This window comes from Camellia sinensis, chromosome 14 (assembly GCF_055761805.1).
Source record: "Camellia sinensis isolate YWXY chromosome 14, ASM5576180v1, whole genome shotgun sequence".
Taxonomy (NCBI): Eukaryota; Viridiplantae; Streptophyta; class Magnoliopsida; order Ericales; family Theaceae; genus Camellia; species Camellia sinensis.
In genome coordinates, this window is record NC_138974.1 from 13,704,535 (window position 1) to 13,725,700 (window position 21,166).

The following is a 21,166-nucleotide window of genomic DNA, read 5'->3' on the forward strand; positions in this document are numbered from 1 at the left end:
TGCCCCACTCAAAGAATAAGCTGTTTTCTGACTTCCACAAAGCTATAAGTTATAAGCTATAAGCTAAACCAAACACATCAAAATAGCTTAAATTAAGCTGAAAGCTGAAATAAGCTGAAATTAAGCTGTACCAAACAGGGCCTTTATTTGAAAGAGTAGATATGTTAAAAAGATAGTGAGAGTTAATTTTGTAAACATTAACTTACAAAAATTTTAAAAATAAGTAATTTAAAAAAAATAGTGCAAAAATATTTTACTTTTTTAATAAAAACAAATTTTGAAAAATGAAACCCAACAGACACATTGCAGTCGCATACTGGAGGGGTTTAATGTAATTTACAACATTTCAAAAACACCTTTTCAAAATTTTCGAATCCAACCCCAAACGGTCTACAAAACTTGAAATCCAAAAGCCATCCTGACCGTCCATCCAAAATCACATTTGACCACAGTCGTCCGATCCCCTTCTCCCCCCCCCCCCCCAACTCTCTTCTTTTCATTTCCCAATTCCTCTCTCATTCTCTCCCCCAAACCCTCTCTCTCTCTCTCTCTCTCTCTCTCTCTCTACAATCAACTATAGATTTTGGCTTCAATTCCATCTTCAACTCTTTGCAAAAACCCTAGATTTCAATGCCGTTCATATCAGAGGCTGCGAGTGCGATAAAAAGCCGATTAGGCTTCCAAGACCAGTCTTCGATGCCCTTGGTCCGGAGTTCTCCAGACCTCTTCAAATCAGAGTCCAAGGAAAATCTCTTGCAGTTCTCGGCGATTCGAGATGATCACAGTGGCAGAGCGTCGAAACAGAGCTTCGAGTTGATAGAAGATCCTTCTTTCTGGAAAGATCACAATGTTCAGGTACTACTGTTGATTTCGAATTCACAGTTGTTAGTTTTTCTCTCTCTGCATCTTGTTTGGTTGCTGAGAAAAATGTAGACCGAGGAACAAGGGTTAATTTCACTTTTATCCCCAAAAGTACCGCAATTTAAAAAAAGAAAATCATCTGTTTAAAGTTTCTAATTTCAGCTAACACTGTCCAATTGGAGACAATTGTCCAAATAAAGCCTATTTTTTCATGGGGGAAAAAAAAGTCATTTCAAAATTTAAACATCTTTAATCATAAGACCAAATACTTCTTTTTGTTAATTCACTTTTTTGAAATGAGGGGTGGAGAAGAAGACGAGTGTTTGATTGTAGGGTATAAATTGTTTAATATAGTGTGAGTATGAAGATGGATGCTTGGTTGTATAATAGATTGTCCAAATTTTAAAATTAATCTCCAATTGGACCATATGAACTGAAATCTAAAAAAATATTAGAGACTAAATAGATGAAATTGATAATTTAGGGATGAAATATGAAAGTAGCAATAGTTTAGGGGATAAAAATGAAATAAACCTGAGAAACAAAAATTTGAATTACTTGCGTTGGAATAGAACTACTTCAAATCTGAATGAGCTTAATACAACTGCATTGTTTAGTTGGGGTTAAATGTTCACTTTTCACTCACCAAGACAATGCTCAAAATTGTAGTTGAAATTGATTACCTTTGTTTTTCTCAAATTTCCTGGTGGCCCAATGAAGGGTAAAAACTAAAAAGAAATTAGGTACTGACCTCAGGAGGCTGTGTCTTGGCTTTGCTTTATTGTGCTTGAATTTTGCTTTTTGTTTTTTTTTTATTGGCTCTATGAAATTATGATCAAATAATGAACTTCAATCATCTAGTGACGCTGCGAACCATGCAGAACCATGCAGAAACATTTGGCTTCAAATAGAATCTTTTATTGTATGAAGCAATGACTGTGATCTATTGATGAAGTTATTGAACATGTGCAAGTTGGTAAAACTTATTGATAAGATAGTATTGGAAGCTCTGAGCTTTTTTGCAATTTAATTTAATTGTCATAGAAAGCAATTTATCACTAATCTGGGAATTTTTTTTTTTATGATTGCAGGTTATAATAAGAGTACGTCCTCTGAGTAGTTCTGAGATATCACTGCAAGGATATAGTAGATGTGTTAAACAAGATAGCTGCCAGACAATTACATGGACTGGGCATCCAGAATCACGTTTTACCTTTGATCTTGTTGCAGATGAAAATGTTAACCAGGTATATTCTAATTAGTTTTATTTTTTTCTGTTGGTCTTTATCATGTCATGGTCTACCAAGTTATAAGAAAAAAAGTCATGTCATGGGTTTCATTTTGATGATTTATCAGGAGGAGCTATTTAAAGTGGCAGGGGTGCCAATGGTGGATAATTGCATGGGAGGCTACAACAGCTGCATGTTTGCCTATGGCCAAGTCAGTACCCCCACCAATGTGTTCATTCATTAATCACTATTCGTTTTATTCTTCTTTCTCTTTTTTTCACTCACAGTTAAGGGACTGTGTATATGTTATAAAGTTTCCTCTAATGAGTTGAGTTTCAACAGTAGAAAGTCTTGTTCTTTTGGATAGTAGAGTTCTTTTGAGCATATTCTTGCTTCTTCTGCTAGTCTTGTCAAGTGTACGTCTCTGTAATTTCTTGACAATTAAATTTTTATGTGATTTTTTTTGATAGGTTGCAATCTCATGTTTCTTATTTCAATTGTTTAAATGTAGACTGGAAGTGGAAAGACCCACACAATGCTTGGGGACATTGAGGGGGGCGCACGAAGACATAGTGTCAACTGTGGAATGACACCAAGAGTCTTTGAGTACTTGTTTTCAAGAATTCAAAAGGTATCTGTTGCTTGAATCAAAGTACAGTACAGATTTGAATCGGATAAGAGAATCTTATTAATTTTTGCATTGGAAGAAATATTTTATGTAAGAGTAATGCTAGAGACCCACATTTGAGACCCCCAAATACACCCACAATGATATGGCAAGCAAGTAGAGCCCCACATGATTATGTAACAAATCAAAAGTTAACCCCCATCATTCCACATCATTGTGGGTGAAATTGTGGGAGTTTTATTAGGAGTCTTAAACATTTTCCTTTTATGTAAAATGATATGCCCCTACTTCTATAACAGCCTTGCCATATAAACAGTGAACTGCTTTTTAATGATTAAACTGAAAGGATAATATTCTTCTTCTTCTTTTTCTTCTTTTTTTTTTCCTTGACATTGAGAATGAAATATTTTAAAACCTTCTTCATATAGGAAATATTTTACTATGATAAGTTGATCCAGTGGTTATAAGGAACTATGGTCATTAGGGACTACATAGTAGTTTTCTCACATTAGAGGACGTATATTTGATTCTTTTTAATGTTTTTATTTGCTATGTTTGGGGGTCTCCCTCAGTTATATATTTGTAACTATTTTTATTTATTTATTTATGTTTTTGACCAGTTATTCTGTAACTTCTTGACTTCTACTTTCGTACTAGACCTTTAGATATATACACAAATGACTTTTGCATACAGCAAATTATTAATTTTTTTTTGAAATTCATGTGCATGCTAGATCTTAAAGTGAAATATAATTTATCAATTTCTCTTTATCCTTTTGAGGAATAATTTCTTTTATATCATGCCAACTACTCAAACTTGTATCCATTTTTTGTGCAAAGATTTTAATGCAATATTTCGTGTTTTAACTGTGGCATGACAGGAAAAGGACGCACGCAGAGAAGAAAAGTTAAAATTCACTTGTAAATGTTCTTTTTTAGAAATATATAATGAACAAATTCTCGATCTTTTAGATCCGACCTCCACCAATTTACAGGTATAGCCAAGATGTCAAAATTTTCATCTATTGGTTTCTTTGTTTTAGATACTATTTAGTTTTATTTGTGGAACTTGCCACATTTTGAAGGATACTCTACCCATCTTATTTTCTCTACATTGAAAGGACTACTTAAAAAGCTTTGATCTCTGCATTGCAGCTAAGAGAAGACACCAAGAAAGGGGTTTATGTAGATAATCTCACCGAGGTTGAAGTTACATGTGCTCGGGATGTTATTCAACAGCTTGTGCAAGTATGCATTTAGCTTCACTCAATTTTCTTCTTTGTTCCTGATCCTCAACCTCAGCAAGTCATAACTTTTATGTATACAAATGTCTAGAACTAATTACTCAGTTTTCTACGATAGAATTGAATCTGATATTTTAAATGACTCGCAGCCATTTGACTTGGTCAGAGGTCATTGATCATCTATCTAGATCTGTTTCTCTATTGAAATGGCAGTGAATGGTTAATTGGAATAATTAAGTTTGATAATTTCCTTTAGCTGCTTGTTTTGGAAATGAGAAGGAATGGAAGGAAGCAAGAAAATTGGTTTCCAACCTATACAAGTATAAAGATAAACCTTTACAAGTATAAAGATGCAAAATCTGGCTTTTGTTGGCAGCATGTCATTTGTTTTTGGTAAAATAAAGAAAATGGAATTCACAAAACAGTGAGCTGAAGTTGGTAATTTGGGCATCAATAAGCATGTTACTGATCTTGATGTGATATGTTCACAATCAATTTTGATTTCCTCAATCTCCTACTCAAGTTTATAAAACTTTAATAATTTCTAGTTTGTTTTGCTTTGGGTATTCAGAATATATGCTTACTTCTGGGTGATCCACATGTTGTTGATGCATGTCTGTCTTTCAAAGAACAAACGTACCGATCCTATTTTCCATTAATGTAATCATGCTTCAGGGTGCAGCAAACAGAAAGGTGGCTGCCACTAATATGAATCTAGCAAGTAGCCGTTCTCATAGTGTGTTTACATGCATCATTGAAAGTAAGGTGAGCAGTCTTGTTGTTCTTGTTATTTCAGTGGCTTTTATTTGGGTGTTGGGATTCTAATCGGTGGTTCATGTTTAGTGGGAATCCCAAGGGGTAACTCATCACCTGTTCGCTCGACTTAATCTTGTGGATTTAGCAGGTTCTGAAAGGTAACATCAAAGTATGCTGAATAATTAGAAAGTGGAGCCCTCGTGACAGGATTGAATCATGTACCTGCAGATTTATTAACTAATTTATTATCATTTTTTTTATCACAGGCAGAAGAGTTCTGGTGCTGAAGGTGAGCGATTGAAGGAAGCTACTAATATCAACAAGTCTCTTTCAACATTAGGGTTTGTTCTCCCTCCTTTTCTTCCATACTGTAGTAAAGTTAAATTTAGAAGTCCACCATCTGTCCTTGAATGTTTGAATCCTATTTATTGCTTTCTTTAAAAAGTTTTTTGATTCTTGTATCTGCAGGCTTGTGATTATGAACCTTGTGAATATATCTACTGGGAAGTCACTCCATGTTCCTTATCGGGATTCAAAGCTTACATTTTTGCTTCAGGTCAATAAAATGCATTTTCGTCCATTATACCAAGTTACCAATATCATATTTAGAAATTACTACATAATCTTTCTTTGAATCTATATAATTACCTGCTGTGGTAAGGCTATTGAGTGTTCAGTAGCTTAGAAGAGTTGTTAATCAGGCAATACAATACGGTTAACTTTCTCTTCATTATTGTTGTGAGATACATGAAGTATTTATAAGTTAGAACTCAAATGTGTTTTTGGCACTATTTACAGGTTAACTACAATGGATGTCATTTATGTAAAGCATTTTATATGCGGAATTCATGGTTCAGGGTGTTAGATGGATAGAGCTTACAATTTTCACTTCTTTTACCTACTCTAATAAGGGATACTCAATTACAAAAGTTATTGCCCATTAATTACCTGCATGGTTGGAAGTTCCAGTATTTTCCATTGTCAAACTTGCCTATATGTTAGAGTAAATTTGCTCAGTTTAGAGAATGTTCATGTAAGGAGCGCTCAAGTTCCTGTATTGTTCATTGACTTGCAGTGAGACATAAATTTATATTATATGGCTTCTCTTTTGTTTTTCACAGGACTCGCTAGGAGGGAATGCAAAAACAATTATAATTGCGAATATTAGCCCGTCTAGTTGGTTGGTGTTTCTTTTTTATGATATTGTTTATTGCTTTCTGCCTCTAGATTTTCTGTCCATATAAAATGGTTTCAAATTATTTTCTTTTTGCCCCAAGTTTAAATAATCGTATTTCTGTCCATACAAGGTTTTACCTAAAAACTGAGTATTTTTTACTGACTAGTCTTGCTAAAATTTTAACTTCAGTAAGTTGCATTCAGTAAAAATATATGTATTATTGATTGATATATTCATTCATATTCTGTCTATTACAAATGGTTCCTTATATAGATGTAGGTGTAGTGGATGGTGATAGTGGTGTAGTGGGTTAGGTTTAGTGGAGTAGGTGAGGTGGTAGGTGATGATAAATTCTAACAGCCCCCCGCAAACTCAAGGAGGATAGAAACTAACCAACTTGAGTTTGAAGAGAGGAACAAAACAAGAAAATACATAAAAAAAGGATAGGAGACACTGTATGGTCGTGTCAGACCGTTGGTGAAGACACGGTATGGTGGTGTCATAATGTTGTAGAGGACACTGTATGGTGGTGTCATAACGTTGTACATGACACTGTATGGGGGTGTCAGACCGATGTAGAAGACAGTTTATGGGGTCATGTCGGACCGTTGTAGCAGACAATGTTGTGACAGTTTACAGAGTCTTGCTGGACCCTTATAGAAACTAACCGGAATCAATGTCGGGACAGTTTACAGAGTCTTGTCGGACCCTTGTAGAAACTAACCGGAATCTATGTCGGGACAGTTTACAGAGTCTTGTCGGACCCATAAAGGAGCTAACCGGAATCAATGTCGGGACAGTTTACAGAGTCTTGTCGGACCCATAAAGGAGCTAACCGGAATCAATGTCGGGACAGTTTACAGAGTCTTGTCGGACCCCTGAAAAAATCACATCCTCAAAAGGTGCGCCCAATTTTTCAAAAGGCGTGCCATCAAAAGGCGTGCCCAATCCATAAAAAGGCGTGCCATCAAAAGGCGTGCCCAATTCATCAAAAGGTGTGCCAGACATGATGGCGAGGCACGTGGGCGCCTTGGCTTGCGTGCCCGTTTGTCGGCTGGTGGCAAGAGGCGCGCGATGCGCGTGGCTGCCTTGGCTATTTAACCAAGGTTGATGCTGAGGCTGAGGCAGAGAGAAGCTGCGAAAAACCTCTGGAAAAAAAACTTCGTTGTGCTGAGAGAGAAAGTCTGAAAAACTCTTCGTTGTGCTGAGAGAGAGAGTCTGTAACACTCTGTTGCGAGAGATATTCTGTAACACTCTGTTGCCCAGAAAATGGCCTCGTCCTCGTCTTCCCGTGGACTGCTCACCCTCTTTCCCGACCTCAACGAGTCAACAAGAGAGAGAACTGGTGCGGTGGCACTGGAACCTCAACCAAGCGTCCCGGAGTTTGCCCCGTTGAACTTTCCGATGCGGTCTGTGGAGCAAAGAATGGCAGTGCAGTCGGATGTGGAGGCCAATCAGTATACTTTGAAGGCATGTGTGGAAAGCATGACGGCAGTCACAAATTTGTCGAACCGGCTGCAGAGTAGGACAAATAAGGTGCAGCATTTAAACTCCCAGCTGGCTCTGCTCCAACGCATGTATAAGGATGCGCGAGCAGAGATAAGCGTGCTAAGGGCAGAAAACAAGGAGCTGAAGCGGAAGGCCACCGTGATGTTCCGATTTGGAGGTCCGCCGTATGCTGCAGTGGAGGAGCAGGGTGGAGTGATCGTGCCCAGTGGAGTGGGAAACACGGAGGCAACACCGTCAAGGGCCGGCCAGGACGGAGGCAAGAAGAAGAGACCTGCAGCAGCGTAGAGAAGAAAAATCCCACTGTGGGTGTGGGTGTGTTTGTTTGTATTTTTTTTTTTTTTTAAATTGTGATCGGGGTTGATCCCTAATATAAATAAAACAAAGTGTTGTGCAAATCTGTAATTTTTTTTTTTTTTTTTTTTTTTTAAGAAAAAAATGTAATGAAAAATTATTTGAAAAAGGCTGGCTCACTGTTCGTGGAAAAGTGTTTAAAAGAAATAAAGAAAAGAGGGAAGTGAGTTGGTGGACTAAGCACTGAGAGAATAAAAAAAAAAAAACTAGAACAACGCTGGTGGAGTAATATATTATAATATATATATATATATATATATATATAATAAAGAAAGGTGGGGAGAGACAAGCCCGTGTGGGGCAATTGAGAATTATGATTATGTTATGGCATATGGCGGAGGGATGAGGGAATCGGTCAGGAGAGTGCAAAAGATAACAGCAGATAGAGTGGAAAAGTGACAAAGTAGTGGGTGAGGCTAGTGGATGTCCTTGAGTGGAGACATAAAATAGGGTGATAGTGAAAGAGAGTGTGTGTGAGGAATATAGGATAATAATAAAAAAGAGGTATAAACAAAGAAAAAACTGGGTGTGGTAGGTTCGTAATGTGGCTCTCGCAGCTTTGGCGTGATATCTCTCTCTCTCTCTCTCTCCTCGAGGTCCGAAAATGGATGACAAGACACAGCAAGAGCGAGAAGAAGCCCACCGCCTCAAAACCTTAGCAGAGCAGAAATACAAGTCTTCCAACCTCAAATCAGCCCTAAAATACGCCAAGAGAGCTCACCGTCTCTTCCCCAAACTCGATGGCCTCTCCGAAACCCTCACCGCCTTCAAAATCCTCCGCGTCGCCGCCACCGCAAGCGCAACACTGGACTGGTACAAGGTCCTCCAGATCGAGCCTTTCTCTCACATCAACACCATCAAGAAACAGTACAAGAGGCTCGCCCTAGCCCTGCATCCAGACAAGAACCCCTTCGCTGCCTCGGAAGAGGCGTTTAAGCTCGTCGGCAATGCGTTTCGTGTGTTATCCGATAAGTCTCTCGGCAAGACCTAACATACACAACTCTCACTGGCTCTCTGAGATGAACACGCACACACTCTCTCTCTGTGCCAAAGCTTCAAACAAAACAGAGAGCTTAACAATCCAGCACTTGGAAAAAAATCATGGATATTGGGCCGTAAAGTTGTGGAATTTTAGTGCTGCAGAATAATAACCCATGTGGACATCATTCATGTTGGGTTGGTGCATTTTTCATTGGCCGGTGGGTTGATGTCGCCATTGATGAACAAATATGTGTGAGGCAGAGAAGAGTTCAGCTATGGCTTTCTGGCAGAGGGGTGAAGATATGTGTAGAGGTCCGGCGGACGGCCAAGGCGAGGCTGCCGCCCGCCGGTGAAGCAGAATGATCAGGTTCTTAACCTTGCTCTGATACCAAGTAAAAATATATGTATTATTGATTGATATATTCATTCATATTCTGTCTATTACAAATGGTTCCTTATATAGATGTAGGTGTAGTGGATGGTGTGTAGTGGATGGTGATAGTGGTGTAGTGGGTTAGGTTTAGTGGAGTAGGTGAGGTGGTAGTGGTGGTAGGTGATGATAAATTCTAACACATTCACAACCATATCTTTTCTTTCAACAACTTTGGTTCTTTTTGTTTATTTGTGCGATAAATACATACTTTTGCATGATTATTACTTTGCAGCTGTTCACTGGAGACTCTAAGTACATTGAAGTTTGCACAGCGTGCTAAATTCATCAAGAACCATGTATGCAATCTTTACCTGGTCATTTAGTGTGTGTGTGTTTTACTTATCATCTTAAGAATGGATAGACAGTTCTATGATGCTAAAAGTTGAGTACCTTTTTTGAGGGTTGAAACCTGTACTTCACCTGCTCATCATGTATCATTTGGGCTTCTTTTTTTTTCCCATTGCTCTGTCTTCCTAAGTTTTGAGTCTCAATTGTGATTGATTGCACACTTTTGGCGCTTTTTTTTTTTTTTTTTTTGGAACTACTGAAAATTTCTAGCTGTTGGATTTGCTAGGCTATTGTGAATGAGGATGCTTCTGGCGATGTTCTTGCTATGCGGGTTCAGATTCAACAACTCAAGGTATCATGCAAGTTCTGACATTTTTCATTTTATTTTTATAATGAGACACTTCACTCTGTTAAATTACCAATAAATTAGTCTTGTAAAGTTTTATTTGGAACTTGGAAAGAATTTTAGTTTTGTTACAATTTTCCTATACAAGACAAGATGCTAGTTTCCTGCATTTGGCATGTCAGCCACATGACACTACCAGAATGCCATGTCATGTTGTATCCAAGATGCATCACACATCTAGAGATGACGTTCATGCAACATTGGGTTTTGTACATTTGAAACATTCTACACACTGGAACTAGAACAAATATGATTTTGTATGATCACTTGACTAATGTTCATGCAACATTGGGTTTTGTACATTTGAAACACTCTACACGCTGGAACTAGAACAAATATGATTTTGTATGATCACTTGACTAATTTTCACATGGTTGTCCACTTTAGGTATATGGTTTGTGTTTGAAATTTTCTATTTATATTTACAAAAAAATTGAAAACTGAAAATAAAATTCATTTGGTATCTATTTTTGTTTCCAAATACTTCAAAAATTTACTAAATTCTTGTAACCACAAAAAAAGTTGGTTTTACTTGTTTAGGAAAAAAAGTTTGGTTTTTCTTCCTTCTTCCACCCCCTCCAGCCATCACCCACCCCTTATCACCACCACTGGGCACCACATCCAGCCACTATTGCTGGTGACCTCCAACAACCACCTCTGGCCACCGCTAACCACCTTCCACCAGAAGAAATCACCTTAGGCTACTTTCTGCGACCATTGACAACCACCTCTGGCCACCACCAGCCACCTTCCACCGGAAGAAATCACCTTAGGCTACTTTCTCCAACCATTGACAAGCACTTTCGGCCACCCCTTCCACTTATTTTTAAAACAAATGTGTACCAAACAGGTTTTTGTTGTCATTTTTCCAAAAATAAACATTGTTAAAATTGATGTATAAAAAGAAATAGAGAATTGTATTATTGATTGATATATGTTATATATTACAAATGGTGAGGGGGTCCTTATATAGGAGATGTAGTGGAGTAGGTGGTAGTAGGTGGTAGTGGTAGGTGTGTAGTAGGTGGTAGTAGGTGGTGGTAGGTGGAGTAGGTGATGGTAGGTTTTAACAGCCCCCCGCAAACTCAAGGGGTATAGGAACTAACCAACTTGAGTTTGGAGAGAGTAACAAAACAAGAAAATAACCTGAAAAATAAAAAATGGATAGGAGACACTGTATGGTCGTGTCAGACCGTTGTAGAAGACTGTATGGTTATGGCAGACCGATGTAGAAGACACTGGCTCGTGTTGGACCGATGTAGAAGACAGTTTATGGGGTCATGTCGAACCGTTGTAGCAGATAATGTTGTGACAGTTGTTGTGACAGTTTACGGAGTCTTGCTGGACCCTTGTAGAAACTAACCGGAATCAATGTCGGGACAGTTTACAGAGTCTTGTCGGACCCATGAAGGAGCTAACCGGAATCAATGTCGGGACAGTTTACAGAGTCTTGTCGGACCCATTAAGGAGCTAACCGGAATCAATGTCGGGACAGTTTACAGAGTCTTGTCGGACCCATGAAGGAGCTAACCGGAATCAATGTCGGGACAGTTTACAGAGTCTTGTCGGACCCTTAAAAAGTCGCACCCTCAAAAGGTGTGCCCAATCTTTCAAAAGGCGTGCCATCAAAAGGCGCGCCCAAGTTATAAAAAGATGTGCCGGACATGATGACGAGGTGCGTCACCACATTGGCTTGCGTGCCCGTTTTGTCGTCTGGCGTCAAGTGGCGCGCGATGCGCATGTCTGCCTCTTCATCATGGTCTTTATAAACCGAAGCGGAGGCTGAGGCTTGGAAGCATAACAAACCAGTTGAAACCTCTTCGTTCTCTGAGAGCTTGTCGCTAAGAGCTGCAAATCTTGAAACACTCTGTAACCAACCCTTCTCTGAAACACTCAGCAACCCATAACATGGCCTCGTCTTCCCGTTCAGCGACCTAGAATATGGCCTCTTCGTCCCGTGGTCTGCTCACTCTCTTTCCCGACCTCAACGAGTCAACAAGAGAGATAACTGGTGCGGTGGCCAGTGAACCTCAACCAAGCGCCTCTGGTTTTGCTCCGTTGAACTTTCCGATGCGGTCGGTGGAGCAAAAAATGGCGGTGCAAACTGATATTGAGGCCAATCAGTATACTTTGAAGTCATGTGTGGAGACCATGACGGCGGTCACAAACCTGTCGCACCGGCTGCAGAGTAGGACAAATGAGGTGCAGCAGTTAAACGCCCAACTGGCTCTGCTCCAACGCATGTATAAGGATGCGCGAGCAGAGATAAGTGTGCTGAAAACGGAAAACAAGGAGCTGAAGCGGAAGGCCACCTTGATGTTCCGATTTGGAGGTCCACCATATGCTGTAGTGGAAGAGTAGGAGGGAGTGAACGTGCTCGGTGGCGTGGGAAACACGGAGGCAGCACCGGCAAGGGCCGCCCAGGACGGAGGCAAAAAAAAGAGACCTGCAGTAGAGTAGAGAAGGGAAAAGAAAAATCCCACTGTGCCGATTTGTGTTGGTTTTTTTTTTTTTTTTGGTGTAAAATGGTGATCGGGGTGAGCCCCGACATGAATAAAATGAGTTTGGTGTGCAGTTCGTCTTCTTCCTTTTTTTTTTGGGAGTGTTTTGTGTAAAAATAAAAATAAAAGGAAAGAAAACAAGGGATAAAGAAAATAGATAAAAAATATTGGTAGATGAATTATATGAAAAACATCAGTGTGGTAAATAAAATAAAATAAAATAAAGAGTTGAAAAAGCAGAGGTGGGTGAATCTGTGGGCTCGGATGTGGAGAGAGGGTGGTATGTTTAAATAAAAGAAGAGTGGTGAATAATATAAAAATAAAAAGAAACGAAAAGAGGGGGACAAAAGTTGGTGTCTGGGTGTGATGATAAATAAATAAGAAAAGAGGGGGACAAAAGTTGGGCGGTGGCTTTAGTCAAAAAAGTGAAAACTTTCCATTGAGATAGCATCTTGTGTTGGTGAGCTCAGCAGATAGAGAATAAAGACATTTCCAAGCTGACTCTTTGAACTTATGGAGTTTCTTCCTCCTCAAATATGTTTCACCATCCTGCGTTCCATGTCCCTTTCCCAAAATTAGTCTTCTAGCTATTTTCTGTCAATCATGAGCCACTGAAAGAGATCAAAATTCAGAACTTAAAACCCACAATTAGTCATAGGTTGAACAGAAGTGACTGCCTCGAAGCATGAAATAAAAATCAGTCATGATTTTTCAACCTCTCGATCCTCTGATTCAACTGCTCGATCCGAATAACCAAATGGGTGACGGAGTAGAGGAGCCAGTAGAAGATGAGTGCACAGGCGATGAGGAGGGCGTTGCGCTGCGACTTCATGATGGATTTCTGGTGGCGCAGGTGTTCGGTTGGGGTGCAGGAATCCGGTGATTCGCAGGAGGGTCTGGTCTCGTACTTCCAGTAGATGTCCATCAGGAGGAAGAGGCATGCGAAGCTTCTGCTGATGCTGTGATATGGGAGTCATCGAGGATGATTGAGTCACAGGCAATGACACTGGTGGCGAAGAATTTTGAGGTTGAATTTGGGAACTATTTTGCAGAGATGACGAAATAGGGAGTTGTGACTGTGGTTGTACATGAGGGTGTTGCCTACTAGATTGCTGAAATGACTGTTGGTTAGTTTGATTCATTGATTTTTGGTGTGGCTGTACCTGCTGGTGGTTTGAAGAAGCCATAACCGAAGGTTGAACAGCTTAGGGAGAAACTGGTAACATATGCCCAGAAGAAGTGGCTTGTGCAGCATGTCCTCCTTGATTGCTATTATCTGAATGAGAGAGCATCTGCTGGACTGGCTTTGATGAAGGAATTGCTTGGCCAGAATACATCTTTTGCTGAACGGTTTGAGGAGGTTGCGTGTTACGGCGATTAGACCCTTCCGTAGACGATCGACGCCAGGGAGGGTGAGGAGGAGGACAATAGTGAGAGGAAGGGCAGTGGTGGTGGACTCGAAGAAATTTCAAGGTATGTCTAGAAAATTCTAGCGAATTAGGTTGAGGTCCGGCAGGCGGCCAAGGCGAGGTTGCCGCCCGCCGGTAAAGCGAAAAATACTAAGTGTTTAACCTGGCTCTGATACCATGTTAAAATTGATGTATAAAAAGAAATAGAGAATTGTATTATTGATTGATATATGTTATATATTACAAATGGTGAGGGGCTCCTTATATAGGAGATGTAGTGGAGTAGGTGGGTGGTGGTAGGTGTAGTAGGTGGAGTAGGTGATGGTAGGTTTTAACAAACATAAATATGTTTAATATTTTTTTGTAAACTGTAAGTTGTATATGTTACTGTTACACGGTAGCTACTGAGGTGAGGGTGCCGTGACGCTTGTATGCTTAACATTACTTTAGTACTTAGGCGATGTGAGACTTTGCTATTGTTACACGGTCTTGGATAGAACTTAACCCCAAAAGCTAGCTTGAGGTGAGGGTGCCTTCACACTTATATGCTTAACATTACTTTAGAATTAGTACTTAGGCAATGTGGGACTTCGCTACTGTTACACGGTCTTGGGTAGAACTCAACCCCAAAAACTAGCTATTGAGGTGAGGGTGCCCTCGTGCGCTTATATGCTTAACATTACTTTAGTACTCAGGCAATGTGGGACTTTGTCTTACACCCTCCCTTATGCCCAGCGTGCTCACTTGGCAGCACCTTCAGCGTGCCGGTCAAGGACATGCACCCTACCTGTCCTTGAATACTGATACCATGTTACACGGTCTTAAGTAGAACTCAGCCCCAAAAGCTAGCTATTGAGGTGATGGTACCCTCACGCTTATATGCTTAACATTACTTTAGTACTTAGGCGATGTGAAACTTCGCTTCACAGTTACCAAACAACACCTTATTAAATAAAAAATGCCCTCTGATGTTTATTAAAGATTTATTTCGTATAAGAATTTGTCGTGAACATAAAATTTGGTTGATTTCCATCCAGTAGTCGAGTTATAATGTATTTAGCAAATTGGCTATGCTAAATCCTTCCTTTTGTTGTACTATTCATGAGCGAGTAAAGTAGATAGAATCACTTTTAATCACTCATTAGCAACTACATTGATGATTAAACATTTGTTCTTTTAGTGCTGATAAGAAAGTCTTACCCAAGTTAAATAGTTTTTAATCTTATAGCTTTTCTGCTGATTTGAAGATGTTCATTTATCTTTGCTTTGCGTTATCTCCAGAAAGAAGTCTCTCGTCTCAAAGGTCTGGTCAATGGGGGAGCTGGAAACCATGAGAGTGATGCTTGGACAGTATCCTTTCCAGGGTCTCCAGGATCCTTTAAGTGGGAAGGGCTTCATGGATCACTCATCAGTCCACTTACATCTGATAAAAGAATCTCACAGGAATGTAACCACTCTTTCTTGAGATTGAAAAGCATTTCTGACATATAGGTTCTAATTTATTTTCTTTTCTTTTCTTTTCTCAGAAGAAAGAATATGAAGTTGCCCTTGTTGGGGCTTTTCGGAGAGAAAAGGATAAAGACATTGCATTGCAGGCATTGGCTGCTGAAAATCAGGCCGCTATGCAGTTGGTATGTGCAATTTGAAAAACTTGTGGTCATTTTGTTACTTGTTTGATAACTTCTTGTTTTAGACATGTGAGTCAATGCAAAAGAATTTAATATGAGAACAGAATGAAGTGGCTTAAAATTATGAAATGTCTGGGTACTTTTGTCTTTAGGAGAAATAATTGGTTCTTACCACAAAGCTGTGTGCAGATGTGGATTATACAGCCACCCAATGCTTTGTTGTTCTATATTATATATTTTGAATAAAGGTGTATGATCTTGAAATTAATTCTGAAAACTGAATTCTGGCATTCTTGGGGTAAATCAGGCCAAACAAAGAGAAGATGAGATACAAGGCTTAAAAATGAGATTGCGGTTTCGAGAAGCTGGAATTAAGAGGCTGGAGGCAGTTGCTTCTGGAAAGATATCAGCTGAGGCACACCTTTTACAAGAAAGGGAGGAATATCTTAAGGAAATAGAGGTCATACGCACCCAGGTGGACAGGAACCAGGAAGTGACAAGATTTGCCATGGAAAATTTGAAGTTAAAAGAAGAAATTAGAAGGCATGTAACTGTTTTTATTTGTATTTTTTCCATGCATTCTCTGTATTTCTCTAAAATGCAATACAGGCACAAATATCAACTTCAAATACAAATATTTATGGTATGGAGGAAAATGTGTAATATCAATAGTTTTCTTGATTTTAGCCAACGAGTGAATTTGAACATATAATGATCGACAAGTGCCAATTACCTGTCTAAGAATAGAAATACAACTTGAGTTAGAATTGAAATTGTGTACAACATCAGGAGGAAAAGTCTATAAAATTCACAATAAAAGTATAATGTAAATATTCAATAAAGAAAAATAACATAGATACTCCCTAGCTCTATCTGGAGATACGTCATGCATTAATGAATTATGTTCCTTGAATACAATTCATTAAATGTTCTAACAATTTATTTTGAAATTTTATTGGTATTCATGACCCAACATGCAGATTGAAGTCTTTTTGTGAGGAAGGTGAACGAGAAAGGATGAATGAACAGATCACGATATTACAGAATAAGGTGCGAAAAACAGATCCCAAATTATTGAGACTTCTTTTCCCTGCTCTTGTATTCACTCTTTTTTCGTATCGCCATGCTTCCTGAAATAGAAACTTTTACCATGCGAGTAAATTGCAGTTACTGGAAGCACTTGATTGGAAACTTATGCATGATTCAGATGCTTCAATTGTTCAGGTTCTTCCCTAGTTTTTATTTATTTACTTTTTATAAAATGTAAATATGAAATATGAATGATTTTGACAGATATTGTGTCTTTTTTAATTATCAAAGCTTACAAATATTTTTATGCTATAGAAAGGAAATTCAGATTCGGCAATTGATATTCAAAGTGATGGTGATCTACTGGTTTCCACTAAGGTTATTTCCTAATCATGTTTCTAGCATATTCAAATTTGCAGATCAGTAAATGTAACTTAAATTTTAGGTTGAATTTATATATTGTCAAATGTCAATTATAGAATATCAAATTGCAACATCTGCAAGCTGCTTGACCAATGGATTTATATGACTAAACTACTCTTTTATTTATTTATTTTTTATCTAGTACATCTTCCAAACTTAATAATTGAAGGAAACCAGACCAAGTTCTTTTTTTCTTTTTTCTAATTAGAAAGCAGAAACTGTATTAGAGAGCACAAGAACAAAAACTAATTTGTTGCTTACATATGCTTTTAGAAATGAAATGACAATAAATCACTGACTAAAGGAAGGACATACTTGATGTGTGTGTTCCTTAATTTAGTCCATCCCTTTCCTTAATTTAGTCCATCCCTTTGACAATAATCCTTAATTCACTTATTCCTGTTCATGTCAGTATACATTTTTCAAAAATACTCTCTTGCTTCTTCCAAGTGGCAAAAACATAAAGCAAGTGGACAGCATATCAAAACTGCCAGCCACACCAACTGCCTGCATATCACTTATTCCTAATTATCATGTGGCTTCAATTTAGATTTTTTTTTTTATTATATTAAATTCGTTGTTTTTTGTTTTGTTTTGTTTTGTTGTTGTCAATATTGTAAATTTCAAGTGCTAACTATTGGTTGCTTATATGTATATATTATACAGGAGCCAGGATCGCCTTGGCATACTTCAATTAACGAGGAAAATGAGTTTCTCCGCATGCAGGTAATCTGCTTTGAAAGAGTAACGTGTTTCTAATTCTGAAGCATTGCCTTCCCAACCACATGAACTACATTTACAAACATAAGAGTTCTGTTACAGGCCATTCAAAACCAATCAGAAATGGACACATTACGCAAGAAACTAAACTTCTGCCTTGAAGAGAAAGATAAATTTGAAAGGTATTATTTCCTTTTTAATTGGCTTCTCCTATCCAATCCCAGTTATCGCAATTAGAAAAATTGCTGATGTTTCTAAATTCATAAGATTATTTCTACCTTGTTTGCTTTTATTCCTACTTGATGATGCTTCTCTAATATATATAACAAATAAATAAATACAAAAATGAAAAAGAAAATTTATCCCAAAAAATGTAGGGTTCTTGTTTAGTTTTCTATCTATCTATATAAATAAATGAAACGATCTTTCTTTCCAGCTATCATGTTCTCTAACTTAATATCATGCAGGCATGTTACTGATTTCGTAACTGAGCTAGAAGCAGAGAGATCTTCGAAAGTGCAGAAGGAAGAAGCACAGAAATTGCAAATACCTAATATTGCTTTGAATGATCAGATGGAGCTTAAGGCAATGGTTGATGCCATTGCAGCTGCAAACCAAAGAGAAGCAGAAGCTCATGAAACAGCAATTATTTTGTCCAAAGAAAATGACGAATTGCAAAAGAAGCTTAAGGTCTTAATTGAGGATAACAACAAACTGATTGAACTGTATGATCGAGCAAATTCAGAAAATGCAGATAAAAGCATGGTTAAAGTTCATGATCCTCAAGAATACAAAACTGAAGACCATAGCAATCATTTTGGTGAATTTGGTGAAGAGAAGGAGCTAGAGGTGAAAAGGGAAGTTGAAAATCTAGAGCATCAACTTACTGAAATGCATGAAGAGAATGAGAAATTAATGGCTCTATATGAAAAAGCCATGCAAGAGAGGGATGAATTTAAAAGAATGCTTTCTTTTGGAGGACAGAACATTGTTGAAATTAGAAAAATTAATTACCCAGAAAAGCTTGTTGAAGTGGATGGAGGTAAATGTCACAACCCAGACGAACATCATGTTTCTGGAGAGGAACTTATGAGGGAGGAAACTAATTGCTTTGGATCATACATGCATGATGGAGGAGAAAGTCTCCAATGTTCCGGAAATTCCCAAGAAAATGATAGTCTTGAGGTAGATGAACCACCGACCTGTGCAGGAGCGAACTCAGGGCAACATGAGCAAATTGGAATGGAAATTCCCGAATTAGAGAAACCTACCTCATCAGATGAAAGCAAGGTTTTAGTGGAGGAAACTGATTTTCCTAGCTTGGACATGCAAGATGGATCCAACTTATGTCATGAGGATCCTCAGGTAGTTGCAGAGAACCAGACTGATTTTGAAAATGATTCCGACTTGGAAACGAAGTCATTGAATCTCACTATGGTAAAGGTCTCCGAAGATTTGGATTTGGTTAGAACGAAGTTGGACAGAGCACAAGAGAAGCTGCTAAATTCTGCCCAAACCGTTAGCGTATTTTGGTCACTGGAGAAAGCAATCACTGAGGTTGATAAGCTCTCGAAAGAAATTGAAGCAATGGAAGAAGCTATTCAGATGAAGAAGCAAGAGTATGCATCTCTGGAATCCCTTTCTTGTGAGATGCATGAAAGAAGAGGTCTAATAGATAGAAAATTAACGGCTCTCAAATACTCGATTTCAAGCTTTTCTTCATCAGTTGGTTACTTTGAACAGCGAGAAGTTCAAGCAAGGGCAAGGGTAAATGCGTCATTGTCTTACCTGGACCGAAAGAAAGAGGAATTAGCCTGCCTTCAAGTCCGTAAGAATGAAATTGAGGATGCTCTGAGAAAGTTTCAACAACTCGAAGTTGAACTAACGAGTGACCTTGCACAGTTGAAATCAAAAATAGAGGAAGAAAATCAAAGACTAGAGAGTGAAAAGGTTCTATTTGCCATAGAAAACATTGAGAGAACAGATGTTCCCCACTCCCAGAGAAACTGGCATTTGAGTGGTAAAGCTACTGAGTTACTCAAGTCTGAGGAGGAGAAGACCAAGATACAAACTGAGATGAAACAAGCACAAGAAAAGATTGGAATCATGAGAAAGGAAGTTGAAGATTTGAACAGGAAATTGAGGGAAGTGGAGAGTGAAGTGCAAGTTGTTCAAACAGACGTACAAAAAGGTTCGACATCTGCGGAGGAGATGGAGCACAAGCTTCAGGCTATCATCAAAGAAAAAGAGATGCTATTGGAGATGAAAGAGAACGGAAGCACCGAAGTTGAGAATATGATTCTTGAATACCACCAACATGTGTTTGAAGCAGAGTTGAAAGAGGAAGAGATGAAAATCTTGGAAGAAGAATTGAAGATGGAATTTAGCCATGTAACAGAGTTACAAACAGCAAAAGTTGCAGCAACTGAGAAGAAGAACCAACTATTGGAGATCGTAAGATGCGATTCGTGCTTGGAAGAGATCCAAGAAATTAGGATGTCAGTTCTGGAGTTGAAGTCATTGCTTGGAGATGACAGTTGAGTCTTCCATTTAACTGTCACAATGTTCACCTTATACTCCCAGGAGGCAAACTGGTGACTGCTACATTTTTTTTAATATTGTCAACAATTGATGTCTGATTAATGTAATGTCATTTTGATTTGATAAGTAAATGGTTTGTTGTTCTTCCTCTTCCATGGATTGGACTCATATCCTGTTGATATAAAAAGAGAAGGAAATCTTAGTGACAAGGCAATTGATATTTAACAGGCATACCTCAAACTCTGAAAGTTTTACTGAAAAAGATTGAATTGTTGTTTTAGGATTACCAAGGTGGAGAGGTATAAAAATTATCTACTGTCTTAATGAAACTCGGAAAGGTGAGGAACTGTAAGAATCAGCTGTTTCTTCTAAACCAGTTCTGCACGACATGTCTTCTAAACCATAAGCTTGGGAAAAGCAACAATGAAATCACTGGAACAGTCGATCAAAAATTTTGACAACACACATTACAGTTTGAAGCAAAACAAGGTTGCAGTTTAACATGAATGAACAACCTTCAGTAGCATCCGCAACATCTTTGGCCTCTTAATTGTTCTGAGACTGCCTCTTTTTGCTCTTTCTTCACAAGATTCGCCAATCTCACACACACACACACACACGTGTATTTGACAAAACTAGTTACAAATAACATCTTGTTGCATCAAAACATATAAATGTTGACTAATCTGGATAACATTGAACTTTGTAAAATGTGTTGTGGGGAACAATAGTGGTGTTGGAATCTTTCTGCACATATGTGAGACTTTGACCTAATGAAATTTACTTATAACTACACTAGCATGCAAAGAAGAGGACATTTCTAACCATTAACTACACTCACCATCATGTGAAGGTGGAAATAAAACTTGGGTGAAAATCTAGATAATTGTAGGAGGCCAAAACCACAATCAATTTAAATTTTCTGAATTTGGTGATTTTCTTCTAGGGTTGAATGCTAAAACAAAATTTTCTCAGTGACCTTACTATCACAAAAAATAGTTTCGTTTTAGTTATATTTTAGAGTCAAAACTCTCAAAGTCACACCTGCATGT

At 38.3% G+C, this 21,166-nt stretch overlaps 1 protein-coding gene across 1 annotated transcript; it reads left to right on the top strand.

The window, feature by feature from the left end:
* The first annotated feature begins 493 nt into the window (after window positions 1-493).
* Window positions 494-20,323, top strand: LOC145807759 (kinesin-like protein KIN-12E). Its single transcript, XM_082906569.1, has 21 exons — window positions 494-855; window positions 1,953-2,108; window positions 2,218-2,301; window positions 2,602-2,721; window positions 3,600-3,713; window positions 3,874-3,966; window positions 4,638-4,727; window positions 4,806-4,876; window positions 4,985-5,059; window positions 5,187-5,274; window positions 5,840-5,898; window positions 9,402-9,465; window positions 9,744-9,809; window positions 15,055-15,208; window positions 15,292-15,404; window positions 15,709-15,944; window positions 16,382-16,451; window positions 16,569-16,625; window positions 17,520-17,579; window positions 17,676-17,755; window positions 18,041-20,323. The coding sequence occupies exons 1-21, from the start codon at window positions 631-633 to the stop codon at window positions 20,112-20,114; spliced, it is 4,149 nt and encodes a 1,382-aa protein (XP_082762695.1). The 5' UTR covers window positions 494-630; the 3' UTR covers window positions 20,115-20,323.
* The last annotated feature ends 843 nt before the right edge of the window (window positions 20,324-21,166 follow it).